Raw genomic sequence first — 17,712 nt, 5'->3', positions numbered from 1 at the left:
GATGGTGTTGATCAGCTTGTATTTCTTGTTTGTCCATGGTGGTGCTTTGTGCAGCACCCAGGCAGTGTACAGGGCAAAAGACAGAGGTGTGAGGGAGGAGGTCTGGCCGACACCCACTGCATTACAAGACAAGCCGCACAGGATCCAAGGAAGCACTCCAGAAGACCAACAATAAATTTCAAGGGCGAATCTCGGTGAGAAAACAAAGAAGTTGATGATCATTCTCCTCCATCAGTTCTGCATCAGGCGATGACTGCAGTGCACCAGACTGATGACTAAAATATCCAAAAAATACTTCCCACCACATGACAGATAACTGAAAAGTTAGGAAACAATCACACCAAAACAAAACCAGCCAGTGATGCTTGTTTGCTTTTTTTATTTTATTTTATTTTATTTTTTTCTTCCAATTTCAAGGTGTCAGAGACAGACATATAATGCTATACCACATCTGCTATAAAAAAAAAAAGAAAAAAGAAAAAGAAGTAGCAGATACCTAACTTTTGTATAAACCCAACATGCTGATCAAGTCTTGGAAGCCAGTCCTAAGTCTGTGTAAAACATTCAGATAAAAACAGAATAAAATCATTGGACAAAATAAACAAGTAAATACATTAAAACGCAGTGAAGGGAAACATACACAGAAAGCAACTGAGTGAAATAAAAACAAGAACGAAAACAGGCTATGCTCAGTGAACCCACGCACCGACACATGCGCACACACTAACACAAGAGTGCAAACGCACACACATGAAACACACACACACACACACACACAATGCACATGCAACAATTTACAGTCTCATAGAAACAGTCTCATAGAAACAGACAAAACGAATGTACCCCAGGCCCCATACTACACATAAAAACACACAAATTCACACACACACACACACACAACAATCTGCAGTCTCACAAACATGAAAGCCCAACTCTCAACCAACAAACACAGGTACCCAGGCTCCTCACCATGCATAAAAGCACACTGATTCACACACACACACACTCACACACAAACACAAGCATTCACACACTGTCACACGTATGATGTTGTGTGCAGTTAACAAAAAACAAACTACTGTTGCTTCGTTAGTGAGCTGCAACTCCCGTGTTCACTCGTATTGTACACGAGTGAGCTTTTACATGTATCAGCATTTTTACCCCGCCATGTAAGCAGCCATACTCCTTTTTCAGGGGTGTGCATGCTGGGTATGTTCTTGTTTACCATAACCAAACGAACGCTGACATGGATTACAGGATCTTTAACGTGCGTATTTCATCTTCTGCTTGCACACACACACGAAGGGTGCTCGGGCACTAGCAGGTCTGCACATATATTGAGCTGGGAGATTGGAAAAATCTCCAACCTTTACCCAGCAGTTACCCTTACCAAGAGTCTAACCTGGGACCCTCAGAATAAAAGTCCAACACTTTAACAACTTGGCTATTGCGCCTGTTCACAAAAAAAAAAAAAGAAGAAAAAAACACACCCCCCCCCCCCCCATGCCACCAAAACAACCAAACAAAACAAAACGACAAAAACCCCAAAACATTAAGCGAGTGGTCACAAGCCATAGTATTCCCTGAGCAATGCCAGTGCTGGCCAGACTGTTGAAGACACACAAGCAAACACATGCATTCACACACTGTGACAGTGAACAGAAAAAAAAAAAAAAAAAAAGCAGTCACAAGTGGTCATAGTGTAGCGGTCACAAGTGGTCATAGTGTAGCGGTCACAGTGTAGCACAAGTGGTCATAGTGTAGCAGTCACAAGCGGTCATAGCGTAGTGGTCACAGTGTAGCACAAGTGGTCATAGTGTAGCAGTCACAAGTGGTCATAGTGTAGCGGTCACAAGTGGTCATAGTGTAGCACAAGCGGTCATAGTGTAGCGGTCACAAGTGGTCATAATGTAGCACAAGCGGTCATAGTGTAGCGGTCACAAGTGGTCATAGTGTAGCACAAGCGGTCATAGTGTAGCGGTCACAAGTGGTCGTAGTGTAGCACAAGCGGTCATAGTGTAGCGGTCACAAGTGGTCATAGTGTAGCACAAGCGGTCATAGTGTAGCGGTCACAAGTGGTCATAGTGTAGCACAAGCGGTCATAGTGTAGCGGTCACAAGTGGTCGTAGTGTAGCACAAGCGGTCATAGTGTAGCAGTCACAAGTGGTCATAGTGTAGCACAAGCGGTCATAGTGTAGCGGTCACAAGTGGTCATAGTGTAGCACAAGCGGTCATAGTGTAGCGGTCACAAGTGGTCGTAGTGTAGCAGTCACAATCGGTCATAGTGTAGTGGTCATAGAGTAGCGGTCACAAATGGTAGTATAGTGGTCATAGTGTAGCAGTCATTAGTGGTAGTGTAGTGGTCACAAGCGGTAGTGTAGCGGTCAGTGTAGCAGTCACAAGCGGTAGTGTAGCGGTCACAAGCGGTAGTGTAGCAGTCATAGTGTAGCGGTCATCAGTGGTAGTGTAGCAGTCACAAATGGTAGTGTAGCGGTCATAGTGTAGCGGTCAAAAGCGGTAGTGTAGCGGTCATAAGTGGTAGTGTAGCCATCATTGTGTAGCAGTAATAAGTGGTTGTGTAGCAGTCACAAGCGGTCATAGGGTAGTGGTCATAAATGGTAGTGTAGCGGTCATAGTGTAGCTGTCATAAGTACAAGTGTAGCGGTTACAAGCAGTAGTGTTCCCTGAGGAAGGCCAGGACAGCGGAGGTGCTGGCCAGACTATTGAAGACCCGACGCTCGGCCCGACTCAGGAGCCGGTCCATCATGTAGATCAGGTGGTGGTGGAAACACTGGTACGGGGTGCCTAGCGACAGCGACAGGTCCAGCTGTACACACACACACACACACACACACACACACACACACACACACACACACATCATGTAGATCAGGTGGTGGTGGAAACACTGGTAGGGGGTGCCTAGCGACAGCGACAGATCCAGCTGTACACACACACACACACACACACACACACAGAGCGATATATACAAATACACATACAAACACACACACACACACACACACACACAGTGAGATACACATTAAAACACACACACACACACACACACATACGCATACACTATACACACAAGTACACATGAAAACACACAAAAACACCTTCAGGTGACATTTCAAGGCCTTACTCCACCTCAGCCAATCAGTGCCTTCCCCTCAAATCATATCACACACAGCTAATCAGTGCCTTCCCCTCAAATCATATCACACACAGCTAATCAGTGCCTTCCCCTCAAATCATATCACACACACAGCCAATCAGTGCCTTCCCCTCAAATCAAATCACACACACAGCTAATCAGTGCCTTCCCCTCAAATCATATCACACACACAGCCAATCAGTGCCTTCCCCTCAAATCAAATCACACACACAGCTAATCAGTGCCTTCCCCTCAAATCATATCACACACACAGCCAACCAGTGCCTTCCCCTCAAATCATATCACACACACAGCTAATCAGTGCCTTCCCCTCAAATCATATCACACACAGCTAATCAGTGCCTTCCCCTCAAATCATATCACACACAGCTAATCAGTGCCTTCCCCTCAAATCATATCACACACACAGCCAATCAGTGCCTTCCCCTCAAATCATATCACACACACAGCTAATCAGTGCCTTCCCCTCAAATCATATCACACACACAGCCAATCAGTGCCTTCCCCTCAAATCATATCACACACACAGCTAATCAGTGCCTTCCCCTCAAATCAAATCACACACACAGCCAAGATTTAAATGCTTTCATCTTTGATGACATCCCTGACCTTTTCTGCATCACATAATTCTGGCTTTTTCTGCAGGATAACAATGTAAAGTGTAAAGACCAGGCACCACCCAATTAGGAAGAACACGCTGACAGAACTGCAATTCTATGTTGTGAGGGAAGGCGACAGCAGTATTTAAATATATTGCTCCAAATAATATTCTTGTTCACCATCAGAAACTAGTGTCGGTCCAAATGGAAGCTGTGTGGCATGAAAGAAAACAATACTTGTTAATGTGATTATATTTACTTTGGTTCCTTTTAACTTGCCCGCTTAAGTTTCATGCTCACTTGTTTCTTACTGGGTAGGGCTGTGCTTGACGCCCTTCCCAGGATTTTTTCATGTTCCTATGCGTATGCTGTGTTGTTTCTTTGAATATTTTTTTTTCCCCCTTGCAATGAAAGTTATATTTTCTCAACATCATCACCATGACAATTTTCCTGTAACAAGTTGCATATTACACAATCATGGTAATAATTAGCAAGGGTATTTTCACACACACACACACACACACACACACACACACAAAAAAAAGCCACTTATAATGTGGCACCCTGATTCCCAACTAGCTGCACACATTTGACAGTCAAATGACATAGTTCACAGGAGACATCATAGAGCTACAACTGCCCCATTGTTACCAAGTTAACATATGGTGAGTGTTTTCTAATATTAGTAGACAGAATTCTTCTTTTAACTAATCAATTATGTCAAGTTATCATGATAACAATAGTGCAAATACATATCATTTGTTGGCCACTGCTTCTTTTTGCTAAATAAAATTGAATAAAAAAGTTTAACTCGCTCCGGACGAACAGTTCTCTCCCTTGCTTTTCCCTACAGACGACCCATTTGTTAGGGTTAAGAAAAAAATCACAAAAAATATAAAACATAAAAATAACTGAATGAAACTCACTGTACTTGACCTACTGACCCCTCTCCTCACGTCGTGTGAATGCCCACCCCCCTCCCTCTTCACTGCTCTCAGAAGCTGAGTCACTATCTGTAACTTCTTGCTGGTAGCTTTCTTCACTGCAGATACTTTATTCAATGTCTTCATCATCCTCATCGATGTCGAAACCTTCAGTTTGAAGCATTTCAATCACTTCAGCAGCGGTAAAAGCCACTGTTGTGATCTAGTTTGCTCCAAACATTTTCACTTGTATCGCCTGCGACACCATTTTCGATACGTAAGCAGATTAGCTTGTTGTGTAGGGTCCTGAACTGGCTGGCTCGCTGTGGAGTGTGTTGTTATGAAATCTCATGAAGAAACTTTCCATTCGACCCTTGGCACATTCGCAATGCCCGTTGTAGCTGCGATCGTTATGCTACCCCATGAGGAAAACGGGGAAAAATTTTTAATTTTTAACCGCTATAGCGTTCCATCGTCCAGAACGCTATCTTACGTCAGGAACGCTATAGCGATCCATCGTCCAGAGGTAGTTAAAGCAAAGAAAACAATTCCACCTGAAGCAGTCCACATGTATGACAAGTTCATTGTTTCACAATAGTAATATCAACCTGTCAAAGCTTCAGACGTTCCCAGTCTTCATTAAGACTTTCTGGCTGGGAAAAATCATAGCAAAAAACAACAACTCATTTTGACTTACCCAGTCCTTGATGCACTGCACTGGAGTTTCGTCAAACCCTGCGTACATGGCAGGATTGGCCAGCATTCCTCGTGCCGACATCACACCTGGTGAATGATAGAGGACATCACACCTGGTGAATGATAGGGGACATCACACCTGGTGAATGACAGAGGACATCACACCTGGTAAATGGTAGAGGACAACATCACACCTGGTGAATGACAGAGGACATCACACACCTGGTGAATGACACAGGACATCACACACCTGGTGGATGATAGACATCACACCTGGTGAATGACAGAGGACAACATCACACCTGGTGAATGACAGAGGACAACATCACACCTGGTGAATGACAGAGGACATCACACATGGTGAATGACAGAGGACATCACACCTGGTGAATGACAGAGGATATCACACCTGGTGAATGACAGAGGACAACATCACACCTGGTGAATGACACAGGACATCACACCTGGTGAATCACAGAAAGAGGACATCACACCTGGTGAATGACTGGGGACAAATATCATGAACGAGGAATTCTTCTTCTTCATTTGTGCACTGCGACTCCCACTTTCACTCCTATACACCATTGGGATTTTCAGGAAATTTTCTGTCTAAAATCACGTTTAAGTAAAAATGTCAGACCCCTGCCGGAGTCTGCACTAGTGGGTCATGGTTAAGTATGTGTAATTAAATGTGTTTTTACCCCCACCATATAGGCAGTCATACTCCATTTTTCGGGGAGGCGGGGCAAAGGGGGTGGGGGGGGGGGGGCGGGGGGGGGGGGGGCGTGCATGCTGGATACGTTCTTGTTCCCACAACCCACAAAACACTGACATGGATTACCAGATCTTTAACATGCATGCTTGATATTCTGCATGCGTATACACGTGAAGGGGGTTCAGGCACCAGCGGGTCTGTACATCTGCTGACTTGGGAGATCAGAAAAAATCTCCACTCTTCAACCACCATGAGCAGTGATCAGGAGTGGAACCCAGAACCCAGTCCAACACTTTAACCATTCTGCTACCACACCCGTCTGATCAAGCAGAACGGGACCCCCGTAGACTGGTTTTCCAGTAACAGGCACTGCTGTGTATCAGTCTCCTCCCACTGTCTGTCAAGTTGTTGTCAGCTTCAAAGCAGTCTTCCTCCAAACTTCATTGTACTTGCCTCATTCCCACTATCCACCTCTCTCCTGTCTGTCAAGTTGTTGTCAGCTTCAAAGCAGTCTTCCTCCAAACTTCATTGTACTTGCCTCATTCCCACTATCCACCTCTCTCCTGTCTGTCAAGTTGTTGTCAGCTTCAAAGCAGTCTTCCTCCAAACTTCATTGTACTTGCCTCATTCCCACTATCCACCTCTCTCCTGTCTGTCAAGTTGTTGTCAGCTTCAAAGCAGTCTTCCTCCAAACTTCATTGTACTTGCCTCATTCCCACTATCCACCTCTCTCCTGTCTGTCAAGTTGTTGTCAGCTTCAAAGCAGTCTTCCTCCAAACTTCATTGTACTTGCCTCATTCCCACTATCCACCTCTCTCCTGTCTGTCAAGTTGTTGTCAGCTTCAAAGCAGTCTTCCTCCAAACTTCATTGTACTTGCCTCATTCCCACTATCCACCTCTCTCCTGTCTGTCAAGTTGTTGTCAGCTTCAAAGCAGTCTTCCTCCAAACTTCATTGTACTTGCCTCATTCCCACTATCCACCTCTCTCCTGTCTGTCAAGTTGTTGTCAGCTTCAAAGCAGTCTTCCTCCAAACTTCATTGTACTTGCCTCATTCCCACTATCCACCTCTCTCCTGTCTGTCAAGTTGTTGTCAGCTTCAAAGCAGTCTTCCTCCAAACTTCATTGTACTTGCCTCATTCCCACTGTCCACCTCTCTCCTGTCTGTCAAGTTGTTGTCAGCTTCAAAGCAGTCTTCCTCCAAACTTCATTGTACTTGCCTCATTCCCACTATCCACCTCTCCCCTCAAAGAAGAACAAAGCAGGAGCAGCATGTGCGTGTGTGTGGCTACTTACTGTGTGTGTCTGTATGTGTGCATGTCTATGTATGTGTGTGTGTGTGTACGTACGTATGTGCAAATGTAAATTTGACCCTACATGCATGCGTGTGTGTGTGTGTGTGTGTGTGTGTGTGTGTGTGTGTGTGTGTTTAAGTGTGTGTGTTGGGAGAAGGGGTATGCAAAATCATAAAAAATCCCTTTCAATTAATGAATGATAGAACTTTTGTGAAGTGATCCTATCAGTGTTCATGTACATTCCTTTAAGTACATTCTACTGTGAAATGCTTGACTGATTTTTGATGAAATCTGATCATGTGTTTTAGCAATCTTGATGACTGGATTACATGTGTTTTTCTTGAGAACTATAACCTTCACCGCAAGGAAGAAAAAAGAGATATTGATGTTCAATTTGTTTTGATTTAAATGTGAAGCTGACAAGACATGACGCTGAACCCTAATCAGCTATTCTGCTTTCAGGAATGCAGTCATGTCAGTCTTCCAGAAATTTAATAACAGTCAGTGATCGAAGACCCACTTTCAAACCAATCCATGTGATACCAAAATCTACTGTAATCCAGAAATTTAAGTGGCCAGTGATAGAAGACCCACTCTCAAACCAATCTGTATCATACAATAATCCACCTTAATCATGTACCAAAACCTTTTTTTTTTCCTGCTTACCATCAGCCCCTGTCTTTTCCACGATGGTGGTGACATCAGAGGAGGACTTCACGTCCCCATTCGCCACCACTGGGACACTGACGCTGTCTTTGATGATGCGGATGGCATCGTAGTTGACGGGCTGAGCTCGCTGATCCTTGGTGCGTCCGTGCACCGTGATCCATGACGCCCCACACTTCTCTGCCCTCTGGCACAGCTCCACAGTCTGCCTGTGTGCACAGACACAGATATACACAGACACATACATGCAGACACACACACAGAGGGAAATTAAAATGACTGAAAATTATGCATGCCAAAAATACCCAAATAAAATGTCTCCATGCCGGAAACTGCCCAAAGTCAATGTACTCTGTTCCAGGTTTCTGTCACCTGCAGAATGACTTGCACCGCTACAGATCAATATCAAACATGGCAGGAGGTCCCTGCAAGAGTGTGGCTGTGTTGTAAGAAGCCTTCACATCACTGTCGGAATGGAAAGGATTGTCTGCCTGATCAGGGGAACTAAAATGCTTTTTCTCTATCATTCATCATTCACTGCTCCGAGTGGCTGATATATTTATCATGATCACATTGATTTTAAATAATGCACAATCAAATGAACTGTGTTCAGACATTGGCATCATATTCATACTTTCACAACAGCAAATGGAACTGAATGTATGATATGCGCACTGTAACTAGAATGTATTGACAGACAAAAACCATGATTTTATATATGAGATGCACTCATACATGCCATAGATAATCAGCTCTGGGCTATAAGGCGACCATCAGAATTCAATGCAGCCAGCATCCCAGAAAAGGACTGGGAAAACATTGCCAGGGAAAAAGACAGCAGGAGACCAAGTGCCAAGCAAGGCACCGAGACCACTGAAACTGCAAAAAGGCGAGCAGCAGAGGAAAACGCAGGCAGAGGACAGCACTGGCCGCCCAGAACCCTCCTACCCACAGACTTCACTGCTCTCTGTACAAGAATGTGTTGCTAAAAATCAGCCTGCACGCCCAGAACCCTCCTACCCACAGACTTCACTGCTCTCTCTGTACAAGAATGTGTTGCTAAAAATCAGCCTGCACACCCAGAACCCTCCTACCCACAGACTTCACTGCTCTCTGTGTACAAGAATGTGTTGCTAAAAATCAGCCTGCACACCCAGAACCCTCCTACCCACAGACTTCACTGCTCTCTGTACAAGAATGTGTTGCTAAAAATCAGCCTGCACGCCCAGAACCCTCCTACCCACAGACTTCACTGCTCTCTCTGTACAAGAATGTGTTGCTAAAAATCAGCCTGCACGCCCAGAACCCTCCTACCCACAGACTTCACTGCTCTCTGTGTACAAGAATGTGTTGCTAAAAATCAGCCTGCACACCCAGAACCCTCCTACCCACAGACTTCACTGCTCTCTGTGTACAAGAATGTGTTGCTAAAAATCAGCCTGCACACCCAGAACCCTCCTACCCACAGACTTCACTGCTCTCTGTGTACAAGAATGTGTTGCTAAAAATCAGCCTGCACACCCAGAACCCTCCTACCCACAGACTTCACTGCTCTCTGTGTACAAGAATGTGCTGCTAAAAATCAGCCTGCACACCCAGAACCCTCCTACCCACAGACTTCACTGCTCTCTGTGTACAAGAATGTGTTGCTAAAAATCAGCCTGCACGCCCAGAACCCTCCTACCCACAGACTTCACTGCTCTCTGTGTACAAGAATGTGTTGCTAAAAATCAGCCTGCACACCACAGGGCTTGTCGTCAAGGACCTTTCATTGATCCTTGGCCGATCACATAAGGTGACCATCAGAAAATCCAATGTTCTGAGACAAGCCTGCCTACCTTATGTTGTTATGAATTCTGATCTTGACGGAGACAGTGAAGTCAGGACTGGGCACTCGGTCTCTTGCCTGTCGCACCATGTCCGACAGAAGCTCCGGCTTTCCCAGCAGGCACGCTCCGTAGCCTTCCGCCATGGCCCATCTGGTGAAAAGTACCAGTCGCTTTGTCGCTGACTACATATTCTGTGCAAGTACAACACTGACATTATTCATGAAATAGCTGAAGAAAAAGAAATATGGACAATAACTTGCACAATATCTAAAACAATACCTATCAGAGAAATCAGTTTGTGGAAAAAAGATGTTGCACAATTGAAAAGGAATTATAATCTTTTCTGAGCATTCTACAGACATTAATACCTTAAAACTAACTTCAAAAGTATACATCAGATGCCTTCAATCAAATGCGTAAATTAAAAACAACATCATCAGTTTATTCGGAACTCAACTGTCCTGTGAAAGTAATCCAGATCATGTTATTAACTATCACTTTGAACATGACATGTGTGTCGGTGTGAGCAGAAGTAAAGATAATAATGATAATATTAACATGACATGTGTGTCAGTGTGAGTAGAAGTAAAGATAATAATGATAATATTAACAACAATAATAATAATAATGGCATTTGTATAGAGCATTTCGAATTTAGACTCAATAGTATGAATGTCTTTAACTCTTGGAGTATGTGTGTAAGGTTCAATTTCACGGGCAATTGTTATTATGACAATTACCTCTGAGGACAGCCACAGTTCAGATCCACACCATCAGAATACCTGAGAACAAAGCAATAAACTGATATCAAACAAATGGTTTGGTGCACAACTGAGTGCCATTCTCTTTATTTCACACCTGTTATGATTCCATTGTGTGACTGAATCAATCAGTGAACCAAACATGCAGGGAAGGAAACAGAACAACAGCAGAATACAGAAAACAATCATCTATCAAAAATACTGTATCATAGCAACAAAGCAACAACTACTGCGCACAAGATCAGTAAAAGTGAATATCTATTACCAGCTCACAGTTACAACAAGTATCAATTACCGATTATCAAGGAATATAATCTACATAAAAGAATGTATTCATCACAATATTAGTAAACTTGTATTATGACATTGAAAATCCTCAGCTGACTAATCTAAAGTGATGAGTTAAATCCTTGCATCCAACAAGGGCTGTGCCTCCCCTGCAGTATGTCCTGTTCCTGTCCCCCATTGTGATCCAAGTGTGGTTAATAAAGTCAGGGGGGGGGGGGGAATAATCTGAGTTTGCTGCACAGTTTGCTGCACAGTTTGCTACACAGTTTGCTACACAGTTTGCAGCATTCTGACAGGCTGAATACATTATCAGTCTGCACTGGCAGGACATTCTCTCACATTGCTGGAGCAAGTCAGTTCACGTCTTGAGTAGTTCATCTGGTCTGCCAGCCACACTGGTGAAGCGGTTAGTGTCACAGACTGGTAACTGGGCTGCAGGTTCAAACCTCAGCGAAGGCAAACTTTACTTTGTCATTGTTTTCTAGCCTGTGGTCAGTTACTAATACCCCGAGTTCAGAATGCTTGATAGCAAATGGGAAATACTAGAGGGACAACACAGTTCAGCATCATCCTCTTAACTGACCAACTCTATCTTTTTGGCCTGCCTGGCTGATGCAAGGATTGATTATGAGAGGAAGTGCACAGAACAGCTTGTCATATAATCCCAAACCTAAATCAAAATGGACCTCCACAGCAGCAGCAGTAGCAGCCATTCTTATTCACCATGAAATATAGAATAAATGTAGCAGATTCTGTGGCAGTTCAAGCCTGCTCTCATTGTGACCTTGTTTTTAATCTTCCTTCCATTTTCATGTGCTTGTGTCTTCTGTTGGCACATTAACTAAGACTGTCATCGGAAGGACATGGTGGCAGTCTCCACACCAGAGTTGACACTCACCCAGCTTGGCACTGTAACTAGACAATTATTTTCATCAGTAAGGGGCTCAGCAGGTGGTGAACACTGACTCAGAATAGGTGCTGCTGACCAACCAAAGCGACTTTCAGCAGTGCAGGGTCTACTCTGGTGTGGCTTCCTGTGGAATGCCAGCACTGGGACTGTAACTAATGAACCTGGGTGTAAATATGGAGGCTTGAGGTTGGGAAGCCTGGGCAATGGCTCGGATGATGGGATAGCAAAAAACAACAGGAAAACCTTTGACTATAACATATATATATATATATATATATATATATTGTATGGAGCAACAGTAACTGACGAGGAAATCCAGTTCTCATAGTACTTACGGAGCGACAATCTCTGCAGCATCAGCGAAGTCGTTGGCACAGCCCGCAGCAAACTGCACAATCAGAGGTCTGTCCTCTGATATACAACATCATTATTACTGTGTTTTAAAACACAAATGAATACCATTATTGTATGTGTTTTAAAACTCAAATGAGTACACACATGCATTAACATGTGCATGAGCCAGTGTACATGCTTACAACTAAAAAAATATTGTTCTATATGCTTGTAATGTGCACATGTGTGTATATAATATGCTTATACATTCATACATGTGTATTTCTCTAAGTCTAAGTGTATACAGACGCATGATATGTATGCGCATACATATACATGTATGTATGTGTGAGTGTGGTATGTGCATGACGCACATACAAATACAGCATGCACAAAAAAAAACCCCAAAAACCCCTCTGTGACTGATACAATCATAAGAACATGTATGCATGTCCTGCAATCTTGAAAACTCTGGCCAGTTTTAATCTTTTTTCTTTCATAACCTTTTTTTTTAAGCAGGTCACTCTGTCTCAACTATTTTAGAACTGAATATTACAGTTTATCCTTATCTTGATAAGGTGATAATGAAAACAAAGAACAAATTGAAATACTACAAAGTACAAACCAGCACATGTAGTGAAGTCACTATCCCGAGCCTTCAAAGACTTGACAAAGGAGTCTGAAATGATCATCGGTGTATAAGCCAGGTCACAGTCATATTTTCGCACCAATAAGCGGAATGGCAACCTGAACAAGAAAAATAGACACCTGTGAATCAGAAAGAAGATTCAGCTGAATAAAGGTGTTAATACACAAATAGTTTTAGATATCAATATCATTGGAAGACATAGAAAGAGAAATTATGTGAAATAGCAAGAAATCTGGTGCTATCAGAGAATCTTGCATCATCTATCACTTTGTGTGTGTGTGTGTGTGTGTGTGTGTGTGTGTGTGTGTTGTTGTTGTTGTTGTTGTGATCATAGTGTCAAACTCACAGTACTGTCTGACAGCAGCACACAAAATATATAACTAATGCACACCAATTGATGGTACACATACTTGTGCACATTCAAACAAGACACTGATGCAGGCCCACAAAATTGTGTCTTAACCGTTTAATATGCCAAGACACACAAAAAAAGTATACTTATGACGCAGAATATTACCAGTTCAAAGAATCAGAATAGATGAATACGAAGTTAGTAATTGTGTGAAGTAAAACAGTAACGTGTACCATCATAGGTGTATTTTTGTTCTTCCAAGGTGACGTTGAAAACGAAAACTTTACTCACTTTGAATATCTAACCATTGGAGCGCATACTTTTACAGGTTTCCCTGTATCGAACAGTTCCATGGGTTGGGACCAGTGAAAACTTTCTTTTTGAGCATCAGACATTTATGCGGGTGTCGCTCAGCAAAATATCAACACGATGAAAATTAGACCCAACAGCAGTCCATATCCAGTCGAAGAACGGTCGACCTAAATATTAAGTAGAAATTACCACTGCGTGCCTCTTTTGATCGTATTGTGAAATGTAAGTTTAGTGTACACTATGCTTATTCCAACCAAATGCATCGATGTGCCATGCCTTCTTTGAGCTCTTAAGAGTTATCTCTCTTTCTTCACAAATTTGTTTTTGCTCGGCAAAAGAGTCAAAATGGCAGACGACGACGTGTGGCAACTGATTAACAATGATGGTAAAACGTGTTTTCATTTCCGAAATATATGCTTAGAATGACCATTTCTGTTAGTAATTGCTGTAAGAGGTGCTCATAATTGCATTTAAAGAATGCAACAGCGCTAATGAGACGCTCTTTCCCCGAAAATTGGCTCCCTGTGTCAGTCTTCATCATCCACTGTTTACAATATCGCACGCTTCAGGTTCAGTCATTGTCACAGACGATATATATCCATAAGTCCAGTTCCCTTTTTTCGGACAAATCACCATTTGATGCCTGTCTTTAGTAATTGAAGATGACACCAGCAGTTATGAGTGATTTTGATCAAACTGACTGCAGATCTTAGAGGGGATGGGGTTGGGGGAATGTGAAGATGGGTGTGACCCAGAGTAACATACCGTAAACGAAGGCATTTTGTCAAGTAGTTGAATCTACAGTTTTATGCAGACATTTTCATCTCATAGACAGAAATAGGGGTTTTTGAAATGGGTGCAATATATTGCCGTCACGAACATATCTGCAACTACAAGTACAACCAGATCCACATTCCCCTGGTCATACTTTGGAGTATCACTCAATCAACATCGTCACTTTGCCCAGTATTGTTCTGCTGCTTCTGCAGATTATATTCTGCTAATCTGAAGGCTTATTCCAAAGTATTTCCGATTTTGGTTGTGTTGTTTGGATTTTTTTTTAATGTGCGTTTTATTTAATTTTGTGTGTGTGTGTTATGTTGGTACTGAAAAATGAATAAAAATGTTTGTTTTTTTTAAAAAGAAGAAAAAGTACAACCAGATCCACAAGGGCATGATGATTGTTGATAGGAACAGGCAACACAGGATATGACCAGCCATTCCTTGACTCATAGTGTCACACTCAGTACTCACAGTAAGCACAGATACAGAACAATATGTCAGAATCTGAGAGAGTTCAGACCATATCTCCAGAAGCCTTCGCATAAGTGGTTTGGGAATTACCTGATAAGACACTCTACTGGTCCATCTGTCACTTTTCTTGTGTCTGGTTGAACTGGGATGATAACCTTCTGTTGTTTTTTCAGTAAAAGCCATTGTGACAGCTAGATTTGAGTTTGCATTATGTTCATTTGTGTGCACAGATGTCTTCAAGCAGTTCCTGAGCGAGGACTTTGACGTGAAGGACCATGCCAATAAGGTGATCCAGGGCATGGCCATTGCGGAGCAGCTGGGAAAACTGGCTGAAGGCATCTCCCTTCTGGACAAGGAGATCCATACTCAGGTAATTTGGCCAGTTGGTTTAGTGCACACTATTGTATTAAGCCATTGCAGTATATATATATATATATATATATATATACCATATGGTATTCTTTTATTTATCAAATAGGCTGACAGAATTTTATCACTGGTCTTTAAATCTAAAGTTTTTGTTGTTGATTTTTTAAACTAAGGTTTCTTTGGCAATTTATTTTTCATGGATTTCTTTTCCTTAAAACTGAAACTTTTTGTCATTAAATGACTTTTTTTTTCCACTTCAATTTTCATTTTCACCTTTTAAAAATTTATACATCAGAATGCATTTATAAACTATTAGGTGCATGTTTCTGAACAGATTTATCTAAAGTCTTGAATACTGACAGTTTATGAATGGCGACTTTCGAGTATAGACTGTATAGTGTACACAGTTTTGTGTGGTATACTGAGGAAATTAAAAGTTGACCAGTTTTCAAAGAAATGATCAGTTGGATTTTTGTGTGCTTTATTTATGCCTGCTTTCTTTTTTTTCTTTTTTTTTTCTTCTTTTTTTTTTTAATTTAATTTTTATTATTTCTTTTTTTAGGTTTTGTTGCTGCTGTTAGGCATTAACTTAATTTTTTTCTTTGGAAAGCTATACACAGGTACTGTTACATGATTTGTCAAGTTTAATGTTTTGTAACGGTTTTGCTGATGTTGTATAGCTTTTAATGTCACAGTTTTGTTGATAATGTGTAGCTTTTTATGTTACAGATTGTCAGTCATCATGAAGACTTGTTATCGCAAGCAACCAGTGTGGAAACACTTGAAGGTATCATAATTATGCTCTCTCTCTCTCTCTCACTCTTTCTCTCTCTCTCACTCTCTCTCTCTCACTCTCTCTATTGTTTTACAATTTGCTTTGTCAAATTCACAGAGAATTAAACACTACAAGACATATGCAAGCATACATGTATGTAAAGTCTTGCAGTGTTTGTACAAGCTGTCTTGCAGTGTTTGTACAAGCTTTGGAAGGGAGGAGACTGGTCCAGCTTTACCACCTGAAAATAAAAGTAATTATTAAATATTGTTACATACTTGCCATCAGGTTGTTAAGTTCTTTTTTTGCATGGTGAACTATCTTAGCTTACACTCTGTTGGCATCAATCCCACCATCAGTGACATCAAATCTTCATATGATATATTTGTTTCCTGGCATATTATCTATTTTTTGAAAGAATCTACACAAATAGAAAGTGATGATTTGAAATTTGGGATTTGCAGGACTTCTTTGTTGCTGTTGTTGGTATTCATGTTTTCTTGCTTCCCATTTTGTTTGATTGCTTATTTTTATTGACTTGGTTTATTTTGATATGGTATGTTGATATTTCACTATACAGGAGTATTGCAGATGATGCAGACAAGAATCCAGTCTCTTCTCTCTGCAATGGACAGGTATGTGTTCAGCTGCAAAACTTGTACACTACAGATTTGTTTCCGTTCTAGTTTACAAAGGGATTCTCCTTCTCCTCCTCCTCGTTCCTTCTCCTCCTTTCCTTTTACACAACTAACTTCAGCTTGCTGATTTTTCTTGTCCTGATTGGTGCATGCTGGGTAATTCTGTGTTTCAAGAAACTGTTGAGGATTTTTCTTCTTTCCCCTTAACTCTGACAACTCATCGGGGCAGCACACAGAAGAATTGTTCACCAGATTCGTCCACGTCAGTCTTATTGTGTCAAAGCCTGTATGTCTGCAAATGTTTTTCCGATCCATTCTGCAATCTTGTCAGTGCATCGGTTTCCTGTCTTCCCCTCCATCTCCTTCCAGCAACAGTTCCTTGGAGGATTGGTGTAGGAAGTCCGTTGGATCTTGTTACATAATTATACTTAGGTAGTTTCTTTTCCTAACCCTTTAACCACCAAGCTCGCGTTTATGGACAAGCGTGGTAGAGGACCCATGTCACTGAAAAGTGACCATTCATTGGTCTGTTATCCATGAACCTACTGCTCTTAATGTTTAGTGGTAGGATAGGCCATATTTTCTATACATCGCAGGGGGAATCCTCCACTGTTCTTAGCCACTGTTTTTTCTGTGTTTATACCTCAAGGGAATTTTGTACTCTAAACTGACTGGCAGTGAAAGAGTTAACTGATGTCAGCAGATCTTAATATAATCCAGTGTGCTGCTTGTTCACTGGTGATGTGATCAGTGTATCTGATGTACAGTATCTTATGATAACACCTCATTTCCTTGGTTTACATTCTTTTTCCCTGATCCACCATGATCTTCAATCTTTTCCTTCATGATGTCATGGGCAAGTCAAATCTGGAGGAGTTTAGCCCTCTCCAGGTTTGATTTTCTTGTTGGGTTTACCCTCCACACACGGCAGGTAGTACTGGGTTACATGGTTACCAGTAGCAGAGGAGAACCTCTGACCTGACTTGATGATAGGGATCATATGGTTACCAGTAGCAGAGGAGAACCTCTGACCTGACTTGATGATAGGGATCATATGGTTACCAGTAGCAGAGGAGAACCTCTGACCTGACTTGATGATAGGGATCATATGATCATTTACATGCGTGTTTGATCTTCTGCATGTATATATACACTTTAAGAGGGTTCAGTCA

At 42.0% G+C, this 17,712-nt stretch overlaps 2 protein-coding genes across 2 annotated transcripts in view; one reads left to right on the top strand and one right to left on the bottom strand.

Moving 5' to 3' along the window:
- Positions 1-1,991: 1,991 nt before the first annotated feature.
- LOC143299783 (tRNA-dihydrouridine(20a/20b) synthase [NAD(P)+]-like) lies at positions 1,992-13,770 on the bottom strand. The gene is made up of 8 exons (XM_076613194.1): positions 13,484-13,770; positions 12,817-12,938; positions 12,194-12,269; positions 10,640-10,681; positions 9,909-10,049; positions 8,071-8,279; positions 5,398-5,483; positions 1,992-2,827 (listed from the first exon to the last, which is right to left on the bottom strand). Exons 1-8 carry the CDS (start codon positions 13,585-13,587, stop codon positions 2,666-2,668), a joined length of 942 nt encoding a protein of 313 aa, XP_076469309.1. The 5' UTR covers positions 13,588-13,770; the 3' UTR covers positions 1,992-2,665.
- A 73-nt stretch (positions 13,771-13,843) lies between these two features.
- Positions 13,844-17,712, top strand: part of LOC143299781 (conserved oligomeric Golgi complex subunit 5-like) — a 43,087-nt gene continuing 39,218 nt past the window's right edge. Inside the window, exons 1-4 of the mRNA XM_076613192.1 lie at positions 13,844-13,889; positions 14,989-15,128; positions 15,857-15,914; positions 16,483-16,537. Coding sequence (XP_076469307.1) covers positions 13,850-13,889; positions 14,989-15,128; positions 15,857-15,914; positions 16,483-16,537 — 293 coding nt within the window. The 5' untranslated portion in view covers positions 13,844-13,849. The remainder of the gene's footprint in view (positions 13,890-14,988; positions 15,129-15,856; positions 15,915-16,482; positions 16,538-17,712) is intronic.

This window comes from Babylonia areolata, chromosome 25 (genome assembly GCF_041734735.1).
Source record: "Babylonia areolata isolate BAREFJ2019XMU chromosome 25, ASM4173473v1, whole genome shotgun sequence".
Classification (NCBI taxonomy): domain Eukaryota; kingdom Metazoa; phylum Mollusca; class Gastropoda; order Neogastropoda; family Buccinidae; genus Babylonia; species Babylonia areolata.
Note: the sequence above shows the minus strand (reverse complement) of the source record. Positions and strands in the feature narration are given on the sequence as shown.

Bases quoted from the DNA above. Each gene is read 5' to 3' on its own strand.
- LOC143299783 (XM_076613194.1), bottom strand. From the start codon at position 13,587: ATGTCTGATGCTCAAAAAGAAAGTTTTCACTGGTCCCAACCCATGGAA. The intron at 12,270-12,816 runs GTTTGTACTTTG...GTTGTATATCAG, and splicing joins TGACTTCACTACATGTGCTG to AGGACAGACCTCTGATTGTG. The intron at 10,050-10,639 runs GTAATTGTCATA...ACTTTTCACCAG, and splicing joins AACTGTGGCTGTCCTCAGAG to ATGGGCCATGGCGGAAGGCT.